General features: G+C 40.9%; 1 protein-coding gene across 2 annotated transcripts in view; it reads right to left on the bottom strand.

Annotated features, from left to right (window-relative positions):
* USP42 (ubiquitin specific peptidase 42) overlaps positions 1-26431 on the bottom strand; it is a 118490-nt gene that overhangs the window by 71924 nt on the left and 20135 nt on the right. Inside the window, exon 3 of one of the 2 annotated variants that reach the window (XM_073591018.1) lies at positions 9222-9431. In XM_073591018.1, coding sequence (XP_073447119.1) covers positions 9222-9431 — 210 coding nt within the window. Of the gene's footprint in view, positions 1-7839; positions 8087-9221; positions 9432-26431 lie in introns of those variants that run through there. The other variant, XM_073591019.1, reaches the window with a different exon arrangement.

Below are 26431 nucleotides of genomic sequence, written 5' to 3'. Positions count from 1 at the left end.
TTGCAGCCATTTGCTAAAATAATTTAAGTTCATTTTTTTTCCTCATTAATGTACACACAGCACCCCATATAGACAGAAAAACACAGAATTGTTGACATTTTTTGCAGATTTATTAAAAAAGAAAAACTGAAATATCACATGGTCCTAAGTATTCAGACCCTTTGCTGTGACACTCATATTTAACTCAGGTGCTGTCCATTTCTTCTGATCATCCTTGAGATGGTTCTACACTTTCAATTGAGTCCAGCTGTGTTTGATTATACTGATTGGACTTGATTAGGAAAGCCACACACCTGTCTATATAAGACCTTACAGCTCACAGTGCATGTCAGAGCAAATAAGAATCATGAGGTCAAAGGAACTGCCTGAAGAGCTCAGAGACAGAACTGTGGCAAGGCACAGATCTGGCCAAGGTTACAAAAAAATTTCTGCTGCACTTAAGGTTCCTAAGAGCACAGTGGTCTCCATAATCCTTAAATGGAAGACGTTTGGGATGACCAGAACCCTTCCTAGAGCTGGCCGTCCGGCCAAACTGAGCTATTGGGGGAGAAGAGCCTTGGTGAGAGAGGTAAAGAGGAACCCAAAAGATCACTGTGGCTGAGCTCCAGAGATGCAGTCGGGAGATGGGAGAAAGTTGTAGAAAGTCAACCATCAATGCAGCCCTCCACCAGTTGGGGCTTTATGACAGAGCCTCTCCTCAGTGCAAGACACATGAAAGCCTGCATGGAGTTTGCTAAAAAAAAAAAAAAAAAAAACACCTGAAGGACTCCAAGATGGTGAGAAATCAGATTTTCTGGTCTGATGAGACCAAGATAGAACTTTTTGGTCTTAATTCTAAGCGGTATGTGTGGAGAAAACCAGGCACTGCTCATCATCTGTCCAATACAGTCCCAACAGTGAAGCATGGTGGTGGCAGCATCATGCTCTGGGGGTGCTTTTCAGCTGCAGGGACAGGACGACTGGTTACAATCGAGGGAAAGATGAATGCGGCCAAGTACAGGGATTATCCTGGACGAAAACCTTCTCCAGAGTGCTCAGGGCCTCAGACTGGGCCAAAGGTTTAACTTCCAACAAGACAGTGACCCTAAGCACACAGCTAAAATAACGAAGGAGTGGCTTCACAACAACTCCGTGACTGTTCTTGAATGGCCCAGCCAGAGCCCTGACTTAAACCCAATTGAGCATCTCCAGAGAGACCTAAAAATGGCTGTCCACCAACGTTTACCATCCAACCTGACAGAACTGGACAGGATCTGCAAGGAGAAATGGCAGAGGATCCCCAAATCCAGGTGTGAAAAACTTGTTGCATCTTTCCCAAAAAGACTCATGGCTGTATTAGATCAAAAGGGTGCTTCTACTAAAATACTGAGCAAAGGGTCTGAATACTAAGGACCATGTGATATTTCAGTTTTTCTTTTTTAACAAATCTGCAAAAATGTCAACAATTCTGTGTTTTTCTGTCAATATGTCATGCTGTGTGTACATTAATGAGGAAAAAAAAATGAACTTAAATGATTTTAGCAAATGGCTGCAATATAACAGAGTGAAAAATTTAAGGGGGTCTGAATACTTTCTGTCCCCACTGTATAAAATTTGTATGCGCATATATAAAATCCTTTGCCGGCAAACAAAGCAAACACCCGCATTTCTGGGGGTCACGTGGGGCGTGACGACATCAGCGTATAATAAGGCTTACCTGTAGGTAAAACAAATATCTCCTAAACGTGCACCATTTAGGAGATATTCACCCTGAATGCAACCAGTGACATTACTGGCGCATGCGCTTTGAAGGTCAGACATACTTTTCTGGAACCGAAGGCTCCCGCGAACCCGGAATACAGACAGGGGGAACATGTCAGCCCTCTCAGTGGTAACATTACAGCGCTGGCAGGCTTTGTTCCAAGGTGAGCATTTCATAATGTGCTAGTATGCGATGCATACTAGCACATTATGCCATGGCCTGGCAGGGTTTTTTTTTTTTTTGCAACATCCGTGGTTTGCAATCGCTTTAAGCTGGGTAGTGGTGTCAAGGAAGTGACATCAGATGCACACACAACATAAATCGAAAGTACAGTAACTTATCTTTGTTACTCTGCTGTTAGGGCCATTACTTCTGAGATAATGTGAGGCTTTTAACATCAAATAGTGTTTTTTAGATAATACTGCACTACAAAGTTTTCGGCTTTCTTTTATACAATTTGAGCATTTTCAAGGAGCTTTGATGAGTTTTGCATGCTGTAAGGAGGGGGGTTTAGCGAGCCATCTGAGTTTGTGCAAAATTAACCAGTACACCTGGGTCCCAATGCAGAGGCCAGTACCTGAAGTTCACTTTCTAGGCTAGCATTGAATCACCAGTCAGCCTCCAAAGCTAGTCTCAGGCAGGGCCGTCTTTAAGGCCGGGAAAAAGGGGCAGCTGCCCTGGGCCCTGTCATTGTTGTGGGGCCCAAAGCAGCTGTCTCATACTTGCCCACTATCCCAGTTTAAATTTGCTTCTCCCTTGAGGTTTTAGTCCTGATATCTCAGTATGAAGTTGTTACTTTTGCTGCCCACCTCTGCCCTATTGTGTACAGATGACTCACCTGCAGACCCTGTGTTTACATGGAAATACTGGCATTCATATGTAAATAGTGGCGGACCAGCAGCATTCATATGTAAATAGAGGTGGTATTCATATGTATATCATGCCCCCCTGAGGTCAAATCCACCATCACCTATACTGAATGCTGCCCACTGGGGAGATAAAGGGGCATGCTTGAAAGTCCTGCCTACAACTGTGGTCATTAACCACTTTAAGACCAGCCTCGTTTTGGATTTTAGGTGTTTACATGTTTAAAACAGGTTTTTCTGCTAGAAAATTACTTAGAACCCCCAAACATTATATATGGTTTTTCTTCTAACACCCTAGAGAATACAATGGCGGTCATTGCAATACTTTTTTTTTGCACCGTATTTGTGCAGCGGTCTTATAAGCGCACTTTTTTTGGAAAAAATTCACTTTTTTGAATAAAAAAATAAAACAGTAAAGTTATCCCAATTTTTTTTATATTGTGAAATATAATGTTACGCCGAGTAAATTGATACCCAACATGTCATGCTTGAAAATTGCGCCCGCTCGTGGAATGGCGTCAAACTTTTACCCTCAAAAATCTCCATAGGCGACGTTTAAAAAATTCTACAGGTTGCATATTTTGCGCTACAGAGGAGGTCTAGGGCTAGAATTATTGCTCTCGCTCTACCGGTCGCGGCGATACCTCACATGTGTGGTTTGACCACCGTTTTCATATGCGGGCGCTACTCGCGTATGCGTTCGCTTCTGCGCGCGAGCTCGTCGGGACAGGGGGGTTTTTTAATTTTTTTTTTTTATTTTTATTATTTATTTTACAATATTTTATTTATTTTTACACTTTTAAAAAAAAAAAAAAAAAGTGTCACTTTTATTTCTATTACAAGGAATGTAAACATCACTTGTAATAGAAAAAAGCATGGCAGGACCTCTTAAATATGAGATCTGGGGTCAAAAAGACCTCAGATCTCATATTTACACTAAAATGCAATAAAAAAAAAAAGTCATTTAGAAAAATGACATTTGAAAAAATATGCCTTTAAGAGGCATGGACGGAAGTGACGTTTTGACGTTGCTTCCGCCCAGCAGTGTCATGGAGACGAGTGAGCGCCATCTTGGCCTCACTCATCTCTATACACACCACGGCAGAGGACGTGATCGCCTCCGCCGCTACCGACGGCTCCGGTAAGCGGCAGGGGGGCACCGGATCGTGGTGGGAGGGGGGGGGCCCCTCTCCCGCCACCGATAAAAGTGATCTCGCGGCGAATACGCCGCAGGGACCACTTTTATCTGAAAGCCGGCCGCCGCACGAAAACGGGGATACCGGGGTTATGGCAGCTAGCTGCTGCCATAACAACGATATCCCCGTTTAAACTTAGGACGTATATAGTCATGCGGCGGTCGGGAAGTGGTTAAGCCTAACATCAGCCTGTTCTGCAAAGGTAAGCAAATTAGTGAATTGGAGGGTCGTGTGGGGTGTGCAGAGGTAGGCAGAGAAGGAATTACAGTTTGGGGTGCACAGGTGAGCAAGGAGGGGATGTATGGAGGTAAGGCAGGTGGGTGGAAAGATGAGCAGAGGAGGCAGAGTTAAATGGGAGGGGGATTGGAGCAGAGAGGATAGGGAGATTTGGGGTGCAGAGGTTAGCATGGGTTTAATGCAAATGTGTACTGACAGGGTGGATAAAGATGTAGGTCATGTGTAAGGCAGCCCATCCATTTCAATGGGCTGCTCTATGCACTACAAAATGCGGAAGAAAGTCCCAAACCCTTTTTCAAAATCACACAAAAAACAATTAATGGCACTGCTGTGTATCTGCTAAAGGACAGCACATTTCTGTGGTGTCAGGAAAGCGATTTTGCATGCTTTACCAACACACAAATGTGAACGCAGGCTAAATGTCTCAGTTACATTGGTGGTCAGTGTAAATTGTCTCATTACATTGGTGCTCGGTGTAGAATCCTTTCATTCACACTAGTGGGCAGTGTGAAGGTCCCCCTTCATTGGTGGTCAGTGTAAATCCCTCCTTACATTGGTGGGTACTGTGAATGCTTCTATTGCATTAGTGGTCAGTGTTAACCCCTATTACATTTGTGGCCAGTGTTGAAACTCCTCTTTATATTGGTAGTCAGAAAAAAAAAAAAAAATCAGCATTGCCATTGATCACACCCTCCCCTCCCCCCAGCACTGCCGCTGATCCCAAGAGTTCTAGGATCCCGAGGAGTTTTCTGTCTAATAATGAGTCCCCACACCTCCCCAGTCCATGGTGTGCAGAGTGAGGAGATGTGCTGTAACCTCTAGCAACCAATAAGTAAGCAGAAATCATATGCTGTAACCTCTAGCAACCAGTCAGTGAGCGGTAATGATACACTGTAACCTCTGGCAACCAATCGCTGCCTGATCTGATCCAGTAAACTGATTTTTAGTCTAGCTGCTATTTATTGTATGTCTCAGAGCAGGTGGAGAGCGAAACTGCATGGGAGGGGGCAAGAAAATTTTTGCCCAGGGTCCAATCAGTATTAAAGATGGCCCTGGTCTCAGGTAATGCCAATCCAGATAGAAGCTTCATGGAGACCAGCTCAAATAGGAACGTAGTGAGGAATCTCAACTGATGTTGATGAAAGAGGAATACAAAGATACAAATAAAAAAAAAAAAAAAAAAAAAACACCTTGGTCATACTTTTCTCAGGAACTCTGGGAAAGACTTCCATCCTACGACACTAGCAAAAAACTGAGGTTTGCCAAGAAAGGGTTATACTGGAGCCTTTGAGAAAGCCTGGAGGGGCGCAACACGCCAGCAAGGCGGGACCTGAGTGAATATTATCACGCTGGGAGGAGCCAGGCGCCATCTTGCCGAGTATGGAGATCGCCTTCTCTGTACATACATGCTGTAATATGACACACTGATGTGTCTTTACATTGTGCAAGTGCTATATTTTTCTCTTGAATACAAATTGCTGGCAGTATTACACTACTGGATTTTCTTCTGCATATATAAAAGCCATTTTTGCATGAACGGTGGAGCATTGAAAATAAGACCAGGGTGCTGCTGACCTGTTGCTTATTGAATGAAAGCACAGCTGACCTCCTTCAGAAATGAAGGAGTCCACTGCATTAGGTGAGGAGACAACTGACTGGGTACCGGGCTCTTTTGGTGACTCTGTGGTGGAAGATTTCAGATGGTGTTGAAGATTTATCCATATACAGGTTTTTTTTTTTTTTTTTTTTTTATAATTTATGGACAATCATTATGATTGGACTACATGTGGGGTTGTCTTCACGAGATAATCTGTTATTTCATGACATTAAAAAGTATGGATTACATAAATGCTGATCAAAAGATTTGAATTCCAAGTAGTAGAGGGCATTTTTTTTGCCAGGGATATACACACACACATATATATACACACATATACTGGAGGCTGGCTTGTGATGTATTTATCAGTGTCCAATCCTTCTGCAAGCAGCAATATAGCCCAACTATCTGAATTCTTGTGCCCCTCAATGAATGACAAAGAAAATTGATCAACTGCAATTAGAGTCTTTGAGAGGCACAGCTAGCTACAATATTTACACTTATGCTAACAAGCACTGCTCTTCTACAAGGGTTGGGTACAGGTCAGCTCGTGTGCTCAGAGGGATTCTAATATGTACAAGGCATATCCTAGATCCTTAATGGATTAAGGACCTCAAAGAATATATGCCTTTCATGCTGAAGAATGGATCATGCAAATTAAAAAAAAATAGTGACCAGGTAAAAGAAAAAAAAAATGCCACTTGGTAAGTGGGAACATTTTATAATATATACAGTATGTTTAAATATTCATTCATTACTGCAGTCTGCTGTAGGAAGAACACAAAGACCCTATATTACAGCTTCATTATACTTCATTTGTAAACGGACCATAAAACACATAATAAACGGATAGGGGTCTGTGCGCACAAACTGCTTTACAAGCACCTAGGCAACTCTAGTTGAACTACCCTTATCCTGTCTTATGGACGCATAGAGTAGCAGCTCGGGAACGAGCACACAACTGTGCCCCCGGGGCAAGCAGCTTTCTCTGGGGGCACTGCTCGAGGGGGAGGAGCCAGGAGCACCAGCAGGGGATCCAAAAGAAGAGGATCGGAGCTGCTCTGTGCAAAACCACTGCACAGAGCAGGTAAGCACAACACCTTTGCTATTTTAAAAAAAGTAAAAAAACTAAGTTTTAATATCACTTTAAGGCAGAGAAAATACAAGGCTGACAAACCACAGTAAAATTAGTAAAGCCATTTGTTGCTCAGTGATCAAGATTAATCAACGCCTTGGCTTAGAGACAAAATTGCTAGCAACAATCGATCTTCGTGCTTTTCAATGAAATACTGCAGCAATTGGTATGTTTAGCTACATATTGTTGGATTTGGAGAGAGTGGCAGAGTCTGTAGCAGATCACAACCTAATGCTGTAGAAAATCAATGACTTTTGCCATCAAATTGCTGCTATTGACTGCCATTTGTGTTTTCAATTAGCGATTAATGCCTGAAGAAAAAAAAAAAAAAAATTGCCCATGAGTCTTCAGCCATACCATTTTTTTTAGAACTTTATTTTGGAAATATTTTGAACAATGTGCATTAATGACAATTTTGACAGAACAGAATTGTGTTTTTTTTTCAGGCCTGAGAACTTGACAGCTCCCTACACAGCAGGTAGAGTGGGAATGACAACTGACTTATGGCCACAGAAAGCCATAGCCTTAGTCTCACCCGGTAAGACTTCCAAAACCTGAGGAATCAAGCATGGCAAGATCATACTGCTCAAATTGGCTGATCTATAGCATCACCACCACAGTCTGGCATAACACTGGAGGTTATATAATGAAACAATGCAGACGCATGCACATTGCACTCAAATCCCAAGTTAAGGTGAGTGCTTATGATTACACAGGAGGCTTAACCAGCCTAAATGGAATTTTAACACTTAAAAGCTGAGTGTAGCATTCCTGTATAATTTTAAGATAATATCTGCTACCTTTACAATACAGAAGGAAACAATCTCATTTATTTCCCAGAAAGAGTATATCTTTCTATTACAATTACTAATTCTTGGTATTTAGAATTATTAAAAGAATTTGGAGTATTCCACCAACATAATATTCAAATTCTAATCAATGTAATAAAATGTGGCAGTCACAGTTGGACATTTGGAGTATTCCACCAAAATATTATTCAAATTAAAATCAATGTGATAACATTTTGGTGGTCACAGTTGGACATTGTGTGTAGAAGGTATATATACCTGCCCAAAATGGTGGCTGTATCATCCAATTCCTGGGCTGCTCCATGAGTCCAGGGCCAAAAAACTCCAAAACAGCTTGTAGGTGTTGAAGAGCAAGATAATGTGACTGTGTGCTCTCCAGAGCCTTGGCTCACGCTCCCCAATTAAGGAAGGACATAAGTATCGCAGCACAGCCGGGCAAATTTGCTGGCACTGGCAAGGATTATACTGGACAAGTTTAGCAATAGGTTGCAATCTTGCTTGAAGCCAGTGCTGCATAGCATCAAGAACTTACAGCTAGAAACATTAAAGGAAACGGGAGATCAGATATGAAATTCAATTGAAAGAAAAAATGAAAATCACTTTCCTCCAAGTTCCCTTACTTGCTTTTTACCAATAAAAGTAATCTGCTTCCCATTAAAGTAAAGACAGATCATTTATGTGTTATCAGGGTGTTAAGATGTATGGTCAAAATTTTTAATTCTAAAAAATATACAGCATCATGCATCCGTAGGATGCCATGTCTAAAATATCCATATTCAAAATCAATAACTAGGGCATACAGCCTCCTGCTCTATAGTTAAAGAGACTGTAAAGGTTTGCTTTTTGATTTTTTTTAAACAAGCATGTCATACTTACCTCCACTGTGCAGCTCGTTTTGCACAGAGTGGCCCCGTACATCCTCTTCTGGAGTCCTCCGGCGGCTCTCGTGGCTCCTCCCCACATCAGATAACCCCCTAGAAGCGCTCTCCCGAGGGGGTTGCCTAGCGGGCGCACACCCGAGTCCAGCATTTGCGTCCACAAACACGAATGCAGGACTCGCCCCCCCCCCCAGGCGCCCGCGTCATTGGATTTGATTGACAGCAGCGTGAGCCAATGGCTGCGCTGCTATCAATCTATCCAATCAAGAGCCGGGACCCCGTGGAGAGAGGGACAGCGCGTTCCCGCCGAAGAGATGAAGGGGCTCAGGTAAGTAAAACGGGGGGTGGGGGGGTTGGGGGGGCTGGTGACTGCCAAGTGTTTTTTCACCTTAATGCATAGGATGCATTAAGGTGAAAAAAACACGAGGGTTTACAACCCCTTTAAATTTTACAAAATTACACCAATAAATTACAGAGCATGAAGGTCATAATAAATAGGACCCATAACCCAAAAATTAGTGAAAACTGGTGCATTAAAGATGTCTCGATTTGTACAGACAAATCAAGATACCCCAAACTGTTTCTCCCAAGTCATGATTTCAATAAAAATAAATAGTTAACTTATTGCTCAAAATTTCTGAAGCAATTGGCTCATATCTGATCATAAATGGGCACCAGCTGAATAGCAACATATTGTTGGCACCTGAAAGCTACACTTGACCAACTGCTTAAAAGGAAGAGTATATAAAAAGCCATACTTACATGTCTTTGAGTGCTCGCGGCTCAGCATGTGGTTTGCAAGAGGTGCAGTGTAAGTTAAGCACTGCAGCACAGAGTTGACAAAGCATGTATTGCCAAGATTTTGGAGACCAGCTCCAACCTTCTGCATTCGCTGCCATTTCAGCCTTATTTTCTCTGCAGGAAAAATAATCTTTTCTGGTGCGCCAACGCCATCCCCTGGTACTGCCAATGCTGAAAAACACAAAGAAATAGAAACATTAATGTTATAACGGAAAACTTTATCTCAATAAGATAGATTTCATAAAGCGTAAAAAAAACAAAAAAAATACAAAAAAGCATGTCTTGTGTAGCCTAATACTGCGGTATATTGACATACGCTGGGTATCCAGTTGGCCTTAGCCATGGCTCAGTACACATTTCTGATGTACCATAACCATTAATACCTCCATTTCCTGCCAGTCATTTTACAAAAGTAAGTTTATTGGAAAACATCAGGGCCAAATGTAGTATGAAGGTAGACAGCCGCTAAACAAAACAGTCAGGCATAATATAATATTGGTTGGGGTAATTGTGGTAGGGGTACAACAATGGTGTATAACAGGAAGCAGGGTGGGGTTTAAAAAAATCCAACTCAGGCAGCCAATAACTGTCTACAGGAAGGAGAAGACACACCATGTCTCACCACAACCATTTACTTTTTGAGCAGAGAGAACAAAAAGGCTGATCGTTTTTTTCAATAGATGGTTATTCCAGTGTTTTCTCAACTCCAGTCCTCAAGGAGCACCATCAGGTCATGTTTTCAGGATTTCCCTCAGATGAAACGGCTGTGAAACTGATCAAATCACCCGTGTAAAAGAATGGTAAACCTGAAAACATGCCCTGTTGGGGCACCTTGAGGACTGGAGTTGAGAAACACTGGGTTATTCCACAAACATATTTACAGTGAGGGGAAAAAAGTATTTGATCCCCTGCTAATTTTGTACATTTGCCATCTGACAAAGAAATGATCAGTCTATAAATTTTAAACAGAACAAAAATATCCAGAAAAACGCATTTAAAAAAGCTATAAATTGATTTGTATTTTAATTAGTGAAATAAGTATTTGACCCCTACGCAAAACATGACTTGGTACTTGGTGGCAGAACCCTTGTTGGCAATTACAGAGGTCAGACGTTTCTTGTATTTGCCCACCAGGTTTGCACACATCTCAGGAGGGATTTTGTCCCACTCTTTACAGATCCTGTCCAAGTCATGAAGGTTTTGAGGCGGACGTTTGGTAACTCGAACCTTCAGCTCCCTCCACATATTTTCTTTAAGATAGAGGTCTGGAGACTGGCTAGGCCACTCCAGGACCTTAATGTTGCCATGGCCATGTTTTTTGGGTCATGCTGAAATACCCATCCACGAACCATTTTCAATGCCCTGGCTGAGGGAAGGAGGTTCTCACCCAAGATTTAACAGTACATGGCCCCGTCCATCGTCCCTTTGATGCAGTGAAGTTGTCCTGTCCCCTTAGCAGAAAAACACCCCCAGAGCATAATGTTTCCACCTCCATGTTGGACAGTGGGGATGGTGTTCTTGGGGGTCAAAGGCAGCATTCCCTCTCCAAACACAGCGAGTGTTGAGTTATTGCCAAAGAGCTCAATTTTGGTCTCATCTGCCCTCAACACTTTCACCCAATTCTCCTCTGAAGCGCGCTAATGAACATGTAATGATTTAGACGGGCCTGTACATGATCTTTCTTGAACAGAGGGACCTTGCGTGTATTGCAGGATTTCAGTCCTTCATGGCGTAGTGTGTTACCAATTGTTTTCTTGGCGACTATGGACCCAGCTGCCTTTAGAGATCGACAAGATTCTCTTGTGTAGTTCTGGGCTGATTCCGCACGGTTCTCATGATCATTGAAACTCCAGGAGGTGAGATCCTGCATGGAGCCCTGGACCGAGGGAGATTGACAGTTATTTTGCGTTTTTCCATTTGCGAATAATCGCACCAACTGTGGCCACCCTGTCACCAAGCCGCTTGGCGATGGTCTTGTAGCCCATTCCAGTCTTGTGTAGGTCTACAATCTAGTCCCTGATATCCGTGAACAGCTCTTTGTCTTGGCCATGGTGGAGAGATTGGAATGATTGCTTCTGTGGACAGGCATCTTTAATACAGGTAAAAAGCTGAGATTTGGAGCACTCCCTTTAAGAGTGTGCTCCTAATCTCAGCTATTTACCTGTAGAGAAGACACCTGGGAGCCAGAAATCTTGCCGATAGGGGATCAAATACTTATTTCACTCATTAAAATGCAAATCAATTTATAACTTTTGAAATGCATCTTTCTGGATTTTTTGGTTATTCTGTCTCTCACTGTAAAAAAAAAACCTACCATTAAAATTATAGACTGATATTTTGTTTGTGAGTGGGCAAACGTACAAAATCAGCAGGGGGGGGGGGGGGGGGGGGGGGGTTGGGCAAATATTTTTTTCCCTCATTGTACATATAGGCAAAAAGCCTGTGTCCCAAATTTACTAATAAGGGTCAGGTCCCTGCCCTCGGTAATTGTTTCAGAGACCAATGGCTTTACTTAACCACTTCAGCCCCGGAAGAATTTACCCCCTTCCTGACCAGAGCACTTTTTGCGATTCGCCACTCCGTCTCTTTAACTGACAATTGCGCGGTCATGCGACATGGCTGCCAAACAAAATTGACATCCTTTTTTTTCCCTACAAATAGAGCTTTCTTTTGGTGGTATGGGCTGTGTGTGGCATGTCACTGATCTCTGCTCCCGATCACAGGGAGCAGAGATCAGCGACACCGTCACTATGCAGAACGGGGAGATGATCGTTTACATTAGCATCTCCACATTCTTCCTCTCCGTGAGACGATTGCAGGTATCCCCGAGGACATAGAGTCCGCGGGAACCGCGACCCGACTCACGGAGCTTCTTAAAAGGGGAGAGTACAGGTATGTGATTCTGCCTGTACGTGTACGGATGTAATATTTGTAGGGTGTTCACCCACTTACAAATTTCTCCTAAAGAACAGAGTACCAGAGTCTTGGTTGCCTTGGACCTTGAAAAAACATTTGATTCTGTTGCCTGGCCCTAACATGAAGGTACTCAAGATATATGGATTTGGCCCCACTTTTAGAAAATGGATCCAGCTTTTATACCAGAAACCGACAGCTCAGATTAAGCTTAGAGGGGAGTTATCCTCTTCATTCCCTGTGGAGCGAGGCACCAGATAAGGGTGTCCTCTTATCCCCTGCCCCTTTCTCCCTGATGGTTGAGCCCATAGCTGTTGCACTACGGTCCTCGGATGCTGTCGGAGGGGGTGCGGGTCGGATCCCTGGAGAAAAAGATAGCACTTTATGCTGATATTATCCTTTTCCTCCAGGATCCGGGGTCCTCCCTTCGGGCAGCGTTAGAGCTCCTTTCACGCTTTAATGACACGTCAGGACTAAGAGTCAACTGGGACAAGTCTCAGATAATGCCAGTGGACCTGGGTGCTACACAGTTAGCGGATACGTCACTTCCACTTCAATGGGCTGAGTGTATAAAATATCTTGGCATCCATATTTCCCCAAGAATACAGGACTTCTGCAAGCTTAACCTTCTCCCTTTCCTACAAAATTTTCAAAATAGGTTGAAAGCGTGGGCCAACCTCCCCCTCACATTGATTGGAAGGATCAATTTGATTAAAATGAAATTACCACCCCCTCTTCTGTATGTAGTATGCCATTCTCCAATGTGGATACCCAAGGCACTTTTTAAGTGGCTAAAATCTTACATATCCAGTTTTTTGTGGGGCTCTGTCTTTCCGATTGCCCATTCTCCAAAGATCCTGGACCCAGGGGGGCCGTCCTGTCCTGATTTTTTCCTTTAGTCTATTGTGGCGATGCTTACACATGCTCACAACTGGCTAATTTCAGATGCCACCAATGCAGCAGTTGCTTTGGAGGCTGCTGTTGTGGGGTCATTCGAAGCACTGCGGAATATTTTATTTCGAGGTACTAGGGCTCCATATCCCCTCACACTCTCATTGAAAATGGTGCTTAGAGCATGGTCTTGGGCGGCCAGGCCTCGGGTGGCCGATCCCCAGGTGTGTTCCCCAAATACTCTATGGATTAATCCCTCTTTACCTGAATTCTATTCCATCCCGGACCCGGTCATATGGGCGTCACGGGGTATTCGATACTTACATCAAAATTTGAGAGAATGGCGCACTGCTAACATTTGACCAACTTAAAACTAGATTCGACCTACCCAATGTGCATTTCTTCCAGTTCCTGCAGCTCCGCCACACCTATAGGGTACAGTTTGGGGGCTCTCCCCTGACCCTTTACCAGTCAAAGATGGAGTCGCTTCTACGTCAAGAGGCATGACCTAAACCATTATGCACAATTTACAAGGCTTTGCAGCCTACCGTACATCACGGTTTGGAGAGACTTTGTGACTTCTGTGTGTCGGAGCTGCCAGAGTTGGATGGGGAGGACTGGGAGGATATCTGGGACTCCCCCTTTGGACACCTGGTTTCGTCTAGAGATCAGTTGATCCAGTTTAAAATATTACACAAGTTTTATTATACATGTCATTAATTACAACCTTCATCACTGAACTGACCACAATTCCTATACCCCAAAAGATAGAGATCTGCCTGCTTGGCGGATGCTCTTGCTCCTTCGAGGGCAGTCCGTACACTACTAGGATTGCTTCTCTTCCATGCTAGGAAACTCATCATACTCAAGTGGAGGGCTCTCACGTCTGCACTTACCCTGAATGCATGGAAATCATTAGTCAACCTTGCAGTACCCTTATATAAAGGAACTTACTCTAGTAGAGGATGTCCCCTAAAGTTTCAAAAGGTTTGGAACATATGGCTAGAGTCTGAAACGACAACGGTAGAACAAGAAGACCCTGTGGGACAATCGGTCTGATTTGATTTACATGTGAGATGATGGTTCCTATGATGCAATGATGCCTGTCGTATACCACATATCTATGTAAATTGCTGAGCATTTTACTCATCCTGTTATTTTTTAGCTATGGGGTTTGTTTTGTTGTTTTAATTTAACTAGTTTTAGGCCAGTAGTTAAGGTATGCTATGCCTAGCCTAAATGTTTTATACACCTTGAGCCGGGGAATGCCCAGAGGCTCTGTTACGTAACTTATCTTTTTCCTTCAGGTGCCTTCAAACTCCAGGCAGACTGTCATGTGCCTTTTACTGAGTGGTGGCTTCTGTCTGGCCACTCTACTATACAGGCCTGATTGGTGGAGTGCTGCAAGAGATGGTTGTTCTTCTGGAAAGTTCTCCTCTTTCCACAGAGAAATGCTGGAGCTCTGTCAGAGTGACCAATGGGTTTGTGTCTGTGTCTTCAGTCTCTTTCCTTGTCTCAAAGGGGAGATGTCGGCGATCTGTTTAGACCCCTGACATCCCACCAAAGCCTCCCCAACAGGGCTGATAAAGAATTGTAATAAATATTTAAAAGGTTAACTTGTAAAAAAAAAAAAAACAAAAAAAAAAAAACAAAAAAAAACAAAAAAAAAAAACCTGACAGTCCACGCCTCATTAAGCATTATAGGCTTACCTGTATTAAAAAGTGGTCTGCAAGGGTTTACAACCACTTTAAAACATGCAGTTCATGCAAGACAACCAAAGACTTTGCATGACCTGGAGGCATTTTGCCAAGACAAATGGGCAGCTATACCACCTGCAAGAATTCAGGGCCTCAGACCACTCTTACAAAAAAGACTACGCATGGTCATTGGGTGCACTACAAAGAACTAAGGGTATGCAGACTTGAACAGGGTTAATTTCCTTTATTTACTTGTTGCCATGTTGTGCGTTAGGATTGTGCCATTCTATCATGACCTACAGTTGAATGTCAATCCCATAAGAAATGCATTTTGCCTGCTCACTAATGTATTCTTTAAAAATGGTACACACTGCAGATTACCAATTCTCCAAGGGTATGCAAACTTTTGAGCACAACTGTATATGGGGTGGGGGGGCAATAATGGTATCCAAACATGTTTTACCCTAATGCAAGGAATGCATTAAGGTAAAAAAATATTTAGGCTTTGGGAGAGCTCCATCTCTGCATCCAGGGCAGGTTAAGTAATGTGAATGCTTCTAAACCATGTACAGTGGGTATAAAAAGTCTATACACCCCTTCTAAAATGTCAGGTTTCTGTGATGTAAAAAAAAAATGAGACAAAGATAAATCATTTCATAACTGTTTCCACCTTTAATGTGACCTAAAATCTTGAAGAGGAACTTCATCTTTCAACTTGACAACGACCCAAAACATACATCCAAATCAACAAAGGAATGGCCACCAGAAGATTAAAGTTTTGGAATGGCCCAGCCAGAGCCAAGACCTGAATACAATTGAAAATCTGTTGGGTAATCTGAAGAGAGCTGCGCACAGGAGATGCCCTCGCAATCTGACAGATTTGTAGTGTTTTTGCAAAGAAGAGTGGCCAAATATTGCCAAGTCAAGATGTGCCATGCTGATAAGACTCCCACCCAAAAAGACTGAGTGCTGTAATAAAATCAAAAGGTGCTCAAACAAAGTATTAGTTTAAAGCCTCATACACACTATCAGATTTTCTGATGATTTTTGTCTTCAGATTTACCAAAACCATGTAGTGCAAGGGCCTGCCTGATTTCATACAAATTGAAACTCCTAAGGTATGACCTCACATTATATTGTTTTCGTAAATCTGAAGGAAAAAAAAAAAATCAGCAGAAAATCTGATAGTGTGTATGGGGCTTAAGGGTGTGTACACTTATGCAACCATATTTTTTAATTTTTTTTATTTTTACTTCTCTCCACCTAAAAGATTTCAGTTTGTTGTTCAACCGAGTTGTACAGTTTATAGGTCACATTAAAAAGTTAGAAAAAGTTCTGAAATGATTTATCTTTTTCTCATTTTTTTTTACATCACAGAAACCTGACATTTTAACAGGGGTGTGTGTGTGTGTGTGTAGACTTTTTATATCCACTATACATTTAAATGCAGTAAAAAACTGACCTGGTTTTGCTTATTTTCTCCTACATTCAAACAAAACAAGCACAGGAGGCTGAATGTGGGATCAGAAAGACTGTTCTCATTCCATAATCTCTAGGTGGCTCAGACAAACCATTACTAAGCTTATGGTCTCAAGGAAAGCGTTTCACCCTTTCCTATAAAGGCACACATTACTAAATCCACAAGCACCCGTTGGGCTTTTAGGCTACTAAGGCAAAAACCAAAAAGTGCAAAAGATGTTGTTGACAGAACTCTGTCCCCAATATAACAAAATAGCAAGAGGAAGACTATGCCCATGGGACTTAAGAGTTACGCCAAAAAAGTTAATGCCATATAAACAGGTAGGTACATGTTGGACTATATCTCAACGAGTTTCGTAAAGCAATGTTCACTTCTTCAGGAGATGGTTTCTCCATAGATATATTGGATTTGACTATGTCAAAAAAATAACTGAACATTATTGCATATAAACCCACCTAACGACTAAATGTGGGTTAATAAAACATTCTCCACTCCCTATAGTAGATTTAAATTCTTAAATTGATGTGCAAGTATATTCAAAGCATAACAAGATCCAGAGGACTGTTCAAAAAATAGGGCAAAGACAAAAAGGGACACCCAAGGACATATTCCAGTAGCTGAAGGTAGAGCAGGCCAACCAGCCGGGGCATACGAGAGACCCAAGAAGACAAGACAAAGGTGGATAAAAGGCTGTGTAAAAACCAAAAGTACATACTTATAAAATATAGGAAAAGCCAGTAGTATGTCCATCACCATAAAGTGACCACCATATAGAGTAAACAAGATGTGTGTACGTTTCTGGATAAACAGGAGGAAGGAAGAAAAAAGAAAAGAACACAAAAAAGGAAATTAAAAAAAAAAAAAAAAAAAAAAAAAAAAACAAGCCAAAGACTAATGAGTCTATTAGGATAGTGATAAAACATCAATAGAAACCAAATCAGTAAAAAAACCCCAAAGAGTCTACACAGTATCTGTCATGCAAGCAGCAGTAGAAAAGTCACATCAAAATGGTATGTCAGCAGCCCAAGATGGATAAATGAAAATCCTGTCAAAATAGGACCCCCTTAAGTAGCCCCAAACCTGAAACGTGCCCGCTCCCCTAGCGTCATGCGAAAATGAGGCAGAACACCTCAACCAACCCCCACCATGCAAAAAATAGCGACGGGACGCCACCAACAGCTTTGAGAGTGGTGTGACGACCGCAAATAAGTCAGGTGTCATCACGCCACAAGATGACCAGAGCAGGCAGGCAAACCCAAAATGGAGACAGACATGATGTGGATGCTACTCAACATCGGTGGGGAAATAACAGCCGAGAGCGTAATGTTACCACTCAGGCTACAAAAAAAAAAAAAAAAAAAATTTATATATATATATTATGAAACAAGACATGAAAAAAATAGAAACAGAAAAACAAAAAGAATACAATGAAACAAAACAAAACCCAAAACAAAAGCAGACCCGCAAGAGTGCCAAAATGGCATTGCAGCTCCCAAAACAGAAACACATTTTTTTTTCTCTTGCAGGAGCTGCAACGCCATTTTGCCACTTTTGCTGGTCTGCTTTGGTCTTTTGTTTTTGTCTGTTTCATTGCATTTTTTTTTTCATTTTTTGGTTTCTATTTTTTCATGTCTTGTTTCATTTTTTTTTTTCTTTATTTTGTCTTTTCGCAGCTGAAGGGCCATGGGTCCGGTCGGTGGTGGGTGGCATCACATCTGTTTCCCCTTTGGGAAATTACCTGTGCCAGCCGTCTGACGAAGTGCAGTTGCCACACTGCACGCCATGCTGTCGGCACCCCGCCGCTATTCCTTGTACGGTGTGGGATTGTTGAGGTGTCCTGCCTAATTTCCACATACGATGTTTGGGGGGGCCTTTGTCGTGTTTCCGGCTTGGGGCTACTTAACAGGGGTCCTATTTGGAAAGGATTTGCACGTATCCTTTTGGGCTGCTGACATAACATTTTGGAGGTCATTTTCCTACTGCTGCTGCCACCACAAGTACTGTGTAGACTCTTTGGGCTTTTTTTTACTATAAGTTTGTATTGAGGTCTTAGTACTGCCTTTTAAACTATCCCGATAGAAGACTTTTTAGTCTTTGGCATGGTGTATTTTTTTTTTTTCTTTTTTCTTCTTCCTCTTGTTTATCTAGACATGTGCACACATCTTGTTGACTCTAGATGTTGGTCACACTGTTTTTTTCTATATTAGTATGTCCTTCCTTTTTGGTTTCCACACAGCCTTTTATCCACCTTTGTCTTGTCTTCCTGGGTCCACGGTATGCCCTGGCTGGATGACCTGCTTTACCTATAGCTCCTGGACTGGGCATGTCCTTGGGTGCCCCTCTGTCTTTGCCCTATTTTTTGCACAATCCTCTGGATTTTGTTATCCTTAAAGGGGTTGTAAAGTCAGATTTTTTTATCTTAATGCATTCTATAAAATAAAAAAGCCTTCTGTTTGCAGCAGCCCCCCTAACACTTACCTGAGGTCCCTCTCTGTCCAGCGATGTGCATGAGTGTCTCAGCTGTCCGAGACTCTCCCTCCTGATTGGCTGAGACACAGCAGCAGGCCATTGGCTGCAACCGCTGTCAAAGTCAGCTAGCGAATCAAGAGAGGGTGGAGCGGGGCGGGGGGTCCTTGTCTGAATGGACACATGAAGCCGTGACTCGGCTCGGATGCCCCCATCGCAAGCTGCTTGCTGTGGGGGCACTGAACCGGAGGGAGGGGCCAGGATGACAGAAGAGGGAATCAGGCTGCTCTGTGCAAATCCACTGCAACAGAGTAGGTAAGTATAAAAATTTTTTTCCCTATAAAAACAAAGACTTTACAATCATTTTAAGTTGATGTGAAAGTATATCTAATGTAGAGAGTGGAGTCTGCTTTCTTAAACCACATTTGGTCATTATGTGGGTTTATACGAAGTTTATTCAATTCTTATTTTTATGACATGGTCTCTCCACAGATCTACTGGATTTGACTATCTCCTGAAGAAGTAAACATTGCTTCATGTAAAAAAAGTCTAGATATAGTCCAATATGTACCTATCTTTCCATATCCGCAATGTTTTTTAAATCTAGGGCCGCAACTAACGATTATTTTCATAATTGATTAGTTGGCCGATTATTGTTTTGATTAACCGATTCATCGCATAATAACCTTAACAAAAGTGTGGTGTATAATATAGTTAAATATGTAAAGCTTAAGGAAAAAAAAAAAAAAAGGCAATTTATTCTAAATTGTCTATGCAGTGGTAAATATAAATATCCAACTATATGGTTAGGGAGCAAAATCTCCAATCGACTCTGAGAACAACAGACAGAAGAGATATACTGTATATATATTATTAGAGGTTGAATCTGGTAAATATTATCAGACTCGGAGATCAAGTTTGTTTTTTTAAAAGAAAATAAAAAAACTTAAAGACCATTTTGCCGATTTACAGACAGAACTGTAATATATTTTGTATGACTGACCCCCTTGATAAAAGCTACCTGCTGTCACTTATGCTGGCCAGAAAAAAACGTCTTCCTTCCAAAAAAAAAAAATTAAAAAAAATTTTCATTTTAAGAACATTCCTTCAATTTTCTCATTGTTAGTGGGGTTAAATCAACGGTTGTGTTGGACCACAGTGACAGGAAAACTTGAATGAGCAGAATAGAACACTTCTTGGTAAAAGGAATTTTCAGACAGACAGTGTATGTGGTTTTCGTTCAGAAGTTACATTCATTAACCACTTCACCTCCAGGCCAATTCTGACATTTCTCTCCTACATGTGAAATTCATCTGTTTTTGCTAGAAAATTACATAGAACCCCAAACATTATATATTTTTTAGCAAAGACCCTAGAGAATACAATGGCGGTCGTAGCAACTTTTTTATCTTGCACGGTACTTGCGCAGCAATTTTTCGAACACTTTTTTTGGAAAAGAAAAACATGCTTAAAAAAAATTTAAAAAATTAAAGTTAGCCCAATTTTTATTGCATAATGTGAAAGATGAAGTTATGCCGAGTAAATAGATACCTAACATGTCGTGCTTCAAAATTGCACATGCTCGTGGAATGGCGTCAAACTTCGGTACTTAAAAATCCCCATAGGCGAAGCGTTAAAATTTTTTACTGGTTACATGTTTTAAGTTACAGAGGAGGTCTAGGGCTAGAATTATTGCTCTTGCTCTGACGTTTGCGGCAATACCTCACATGTGATTTGAACACCGTTTTCATAAGTGGGCGGGACTTACGTATGCGTTAGGTTCTGAGTGCGAGCACACAGGGACAGGGGCGCTTTAATTTTATTTTTTTATTGTTAATTTGACTTATTTTTTTAGTTTGACACTTTAAAATAAATAATTGATCACTTTTATTCCTATTACAAGGAATGTAAACATCCCTTGTAATGATAATATGGCATGATCGGTCCTTTTTACAGTGAGATGTGGGGTCAAGAAGACCCCACATCTCACCTCTAGGCTGGGAAGCCCGAAATAAAAAATATAAAATAAAAATAAAAAAATGATCTCAGCTTCCCAGCAGGCATCCCCTGCTGCCGCCCGTAAGAGCAATCAAGCAGCAGAACAGCCGCTATGATCGTTCTTATGGTGTAAGGAATCGCCGGCTGAAAGCGCCGATATCTGAACGATGCCCGTTGCTGCAGGCTGCAGAGCTCCCTGTACTAAAGCCCGGGAGGGAAAGCAAATCACTGAGCCAAGGGGGCAAAGTATTGTTAGCAAAGGAAGACGCCGCCGTTCGGATCCATTGTGATGTTTGTGTTTGATCGTGCTCATTCAGCAACCTATCTGTAAGTGCAATTCTTTTGAGCTCAATAAAATTTACTCAAATGCTACACTATGGGAGCCCTCTCTGCTTTTATGTTTTGAGTGACACCAATTGATACAGATCTAGCAGTCTCGGATGTCCTATAGGTTTTTGGGAGACCTAATTCCCTGGGCTCAGTGAGACCAACGTATTGGTCTTTTCAGTCGGTAAGCAGAATACATACTCACCTTGGGTGTTCCGTCTCACTGGATGAGGGATTCTTTTTCACCATTTGTTTGCTGCATCATTTACTGGCTAATCTTTTTGCAAGATTTATGGGACTCATTTATACTTTCATCACCAAAGTTTAATTTCTTTTGTTTTCACTTATGACTATAAGATACGATTATTCAGATCTAGAGATATTAATATCTGGAGTGCTTTTTCCTACGTTTGAGAAATATTTTTCACTTGTTTATGTGAATATTTTTAATGTATATTTTATACTCTTACTTTGATTGTTCTCAGTAATTGATGATTCAACATTCACAATTTTTATTCATTAGCACACTAGAACATAAAAATATAAAAATATTTTTGGAGTTAGTACTCCACTTTAGTTTTCTTTTTTCAGTTTGTTTTCACCATTACATTATGTCAATATTCACTTCAGATGAAATCTCTTTTGGAAATATTAACTTAGTGATTTTAGCGCTGCACTAATTTTTATTACATCATTCAGATATACCCGCACAAAATCAAGGACGTCCTGGGACATACCTTGGGTGGGAAGTGGTTAAAAAACGAATGTTAAAAGCAAGTGAAATTTTCAAACAACATTCTTTCATTCAGCGAATGTACAAAGATTATTTGTATGAATATTCTCATACGAAAATCAGTGTGTATAGCCAGCATAAGGCTCGGTCCACACCTATGCAGTTTGCTTTTGATATGTTTCTGCTGTGCGTCTTTGCACACGCGATTTGCATTAGGTTTTTTTGGCCAATTTGTTGTTGGGCAGATTAAAAAAAAACACAAATTGCAGCAAAAACACACTACATGCTTTTCTGCACCTTCTCCATTGAACTAAACAAGCACAAAAAAGCACAGTGTTGCGTTGGAATAATTACTTGACCCTTTACAAATACGCAGTGGCTGAAAAAAGCATAGATGTGAACGTGTGTCATGGGAAACCATATAAAATGAACTGTAGTGCGTTTCTGCAAAAAGTACCAAAAATGCATAGATGTGAACTAAGACATTTAGTAGCAGCAGCATGCTTTTTTTTTTGCTAATAGTCTGTCGTCATGGGGTTAAAAAAAAACTAAAATTAGCCCTTTATGGTACAAAAAAGAGCAGATAATCACTACTATAAGGGGTTCTTTTATACTGTGAAACAGTGAAAGTAATATATATTACTTATATAATGATAAATACACCCAGAAGATATATGGGCATTATAATTAGGTAGGGCTGAAACAACTAATCGATTAATCGACAACTAATCGATTATGAAATTAATCGATTACTATTTTCATAATCGATTAATCGGCCAGTAACATATTGGGGTTAAAAAAAAACTAAAAGGAGCCCTTTATAGTACAAAAAGAGCAAAAGAGCAAATAATCGCTGCTGTAGATGTTACTTTCACAGTTCTACAGTAAAAAAATGAACCCCTTACAGTAGTGATTATCTGCTTTTTTTTTTGTACTATATTAGTTTTTTTAACTCCATTATGTTACTAAACATCTTAGACCTGGTTCACATCTATGTGTTTTTTGGTGCTTTTTTTCAGAAGCGCACTGCAGTTCATTAACATGGTTTCCCATTGGACACGTTCACATCTATGCTTTTTTCAGCCACTGCGTATTTGGAAAGGGTCAGGAACTTTTTTTTTAACGCAAAAACGGTGCTTTTTTGGTTCAATGTACTTCAATGGAGAAGCTGCAGAAAAACATTTAATGCGTTTTTGCAGCAATTTGCGTTTTTTATCTGCCCAACAACAAATTGGCCAAAAAAAAAAAAAAAAAAATCGCCACAAAATCACGTGTGCAAAAATCAAAATGCACAGCAAAAAGCACTGCAGAAACAGATCAAAAGCAAACTGCATAGGTGTGTACCGAGCCTTATGCTGGCCACACGGATCAATTTTCAGACGAGAATATTCAGACGAAAAATCTTTGTACATTCGCTGAATGAAAGAATGTTGTTTGAAATTTTCACTTGTTTTAAAATGAGTGTAATTTCTGAACGAAAACCACATACATTGTCTGAAAATTCCTTTGACCGAGAAGTTTTCTATTTCCAAATTTTCCCTTCACTGTGGTTGAAAATGAACGTCGATTTGACCCTACTAACGATTAGAAAATCGAACGAACGTTCTTAAAATTACATTTTTTTGAAGGAAGACATTTGATCTCTGAGTCTGATGATATTTATCAGATTCACCCTTTAATAGTATGTACTGTATATCTCTTCTCTAACAGTTTATACAGTATATCTCCTCTAATAGTATATACAGTATATCTCTTCTGTCTGTTATTCTCAGAGTGGATTAGAGATTTTGCTCCCTAACCATATAGTTGGTTATTTATATTTACCACTGCATAGAGATATTTAAGAATAAATTGTCTTTTTTTAAAACTTTACATATTAACTAAATTATACACCACACTTTTTTTTTTTTAAGGTTATTAACCGATTAATCGAATAATCGAAACAATAATCGGCCAACTAATCGATTATGAAAATAATCGTTAGTTGCAGCCCTATAATTAGGAGTCAGACATTAAGTTTTATGAATGGTGGAAGGGGAGATATAAATCTTTTATATTAAAGCAGTACCAAAAGCTAAGACTTTATCATGGATATGATCATTTTAAATAGAATGCACAATACTGGTAAAAGCCTACTTTAAATATAATTGTAATGCCTTCTATTACCTCCTATCTATCAGCCTCCACCTTCTGTGGGTTCAGATGCTGATCTTCCCTATACAGTGTCTTTAACCACTAGCCGACCAGCACACAACGATGTATGTTGGCACAATGGCATGGCTGGGCAAATGGGCGCACAGGTACATCCTCTTTAAATCACGGCATTGTGGGTGCACACCAGCCACGTACTCCATGACCGTGCCTGCAGACTCGCGATCGTGTCACGGAGCAGAAGAACGGGGAGATGCCTTTGTAAACAAGGCATTTCCCTGTTCTGCCTAGTGACATGACAGATCACTGTTCCCTTTCATCAGGACCAGTGATCGCTGTCATGTCAGTGGTAGCCCACCCTCCCCAATTAGAATCACTCCCTAGGACACACTTAACACCTTGATCGCCCCCTCGTGTTTAACCCCTTCCCTGCCACTGTCATTTACACAGTATTCAGTGCATTTTTATAGCACTGATCGCTGTATAAATGACAATGGTCTCAAAATAGTGTCAAGTGTCCGATGTGTCCCCCATAATGTCGCAGTCACGATAAAAAAAAAAAAAAACCCAGCTGATTGCCATTACTAATCAAAAAAATAAATAAATAAAAATGCCATAAATCTAGCCCCTATTTTGTGGACGCTATAACTTTTGCACAAACCAATCAATATACACTTATTGCGATTTATTTTACCAAAAATATGTAGAAGAATACATATCGGCTTAAACTGAGAAAATTGCTTTTTTCCCCCAAAATTATCGCTTTTTTTTTTTTTGTTTATAGCGCAAAAAATAAAAGGCGATCAAATACCACCAAAAGAAAGCTATTTGTGGGGAAAAAAAAAAAAAAGGACGTCAATTTTGTTCGGGTGCAAAGTCGCACGACTGTGCAATTGTCAGTTAAAGCGGCAGTGCCGTATCGCAAAAAGTGCTCTGGTCAGGAAGGGGGTAAATCCTTCCAGAGCTGAAGTGGTTAAAGTGATTTTTTTTTTTTTTTTTTTTTAAACAAACATGTTATACTTACCTGCTCTGTGTAATGGTTTTGCACAGAGCAGCCCCGATTCTCCTCTGGGTCCCCCTCCGACACTTCTGGCTCCTCCTGCCGTCAGAGTGCCCCAATAGCAAGCCGCAAAGTATAGTATAGAGTGCACCAATAACAAGGTAAAAAAAAAAAATCTGCCTTTAGAACCACTCACTTTCTGCCCAGGACTACATGTCCCATCAGGCATTGCTCCTCACACATTCAGGCACTTACTGACATGTATGGATGGTGCACTGAGCTGTATGTGTGCTGCACTGTATTTCTGGATATGTAAACAAATAATGCATTCTGTATGCAGTCCAACTAATCGGCTGACCGATTATTCGATTATGAAAGTAGTTGACAACTATTTCCATAATCGATTAGTTGTTTCGGCCCCATTTATATCTATAATATACACATCAGTGTTTACATGTACTTCTCTCTCTTAATAGTATATGTATTCATTGTATCAATTTTAAACTTGAATATGAAATAAGAGGCAGAATTTTATGTAAAATGGTATTAACTTTTTTGGTGCAACTCTTAAAAGTCCCATGGGCATAGTCTTATTGCCATTTTGAAGAATCAGGCTACAGTCTTTCATTATTGCAAGGCTGCCACCTGGTCTTTTGTAGGGTCTCATCTGATGCCAGCTTTGGGAATAAGGACCTTCAGATGCCTCTGTGTTGCAGGCAGTCCCCAGTTCTATATTTTTGTGGGCCTGTCAAGAGTTTGCCATGTTTCCTACCCCTCAGTTTGACTGCTTTTGGAAGTCTGTAAGGTGAAGGACTACGTGTGAGCTTCAATTTAAGAGAAATAAAATAGGATCTTTGTGCTCACCATAAAAGCTTTTTCTTGGAGTTTTCCCTGGGCAGACCTACAGTTTGCCAGTGTCCAATAACCCAAATGAAAATGGCTGCCCATCCCTCAATGGACTCCAAAAAGTGATTTTACAGGGATTACAAAAATCCCATTTTCATAGTTAATCTAGAATTTTTTTTTTTTTTTTCTAAAAACATAACGTGCCCAAAATAGATAAAGTGTTACTGCTACAAATTTGCATAGTACATACTGAAAAACAGTAAATCATTAAACATTTTAGCAGTGTTAAGTTATCCTTGAATCTAAGAAAAGGTTACAGGCAGGGCACACTTCCCTGTCACCTAGGATTCAAGAACTGCAGCTAACAGTAAATATCACAGTGTTGCTCTCTATGTGAAAATCCAGTGCTGTTTCTCAGCAAGAACAATTGTCTTGCTGCGTTTCTTTTTGCAGTAAATTAAATGCACTGTACTGTCCACTTATAAAAAGAGCAGTACGAGATGGGAACTCAGAGGAGATAAGGGCGCTCCAGTGGAGGTGGGTAGCTGGTCAGAGGGATGATAGTGATGAGATGGCACTTCTGGCAGCACTTTGGTTAGAGGCTACTTTCTTTTCCTTTTTTGAGATGGGAACTCAGATTACGATCTGGGCTGCAAACACTTAACACA

This window comes from Aquarana catesbeiana, linkage group LG06, assembly GCF_042186555.1.
Source record: "Aquarana catesbeiana isolate 2022-GZ linkage group LG06, ASM4218655v1, whole genome shotgun sequence".
In the NCBI taxonomy this organism is placed as follows: domain Eukaryota; kingdom Metazoa; phylum Chordata; class Amphibia; order Anura; family Ranidae; genus Aquarana; species Aquarana catesbeiana.
Note: the sequence above shows the minus strand (reverse complement) of the source record. Positions and strands in the feature narration are given on the sequence as shown.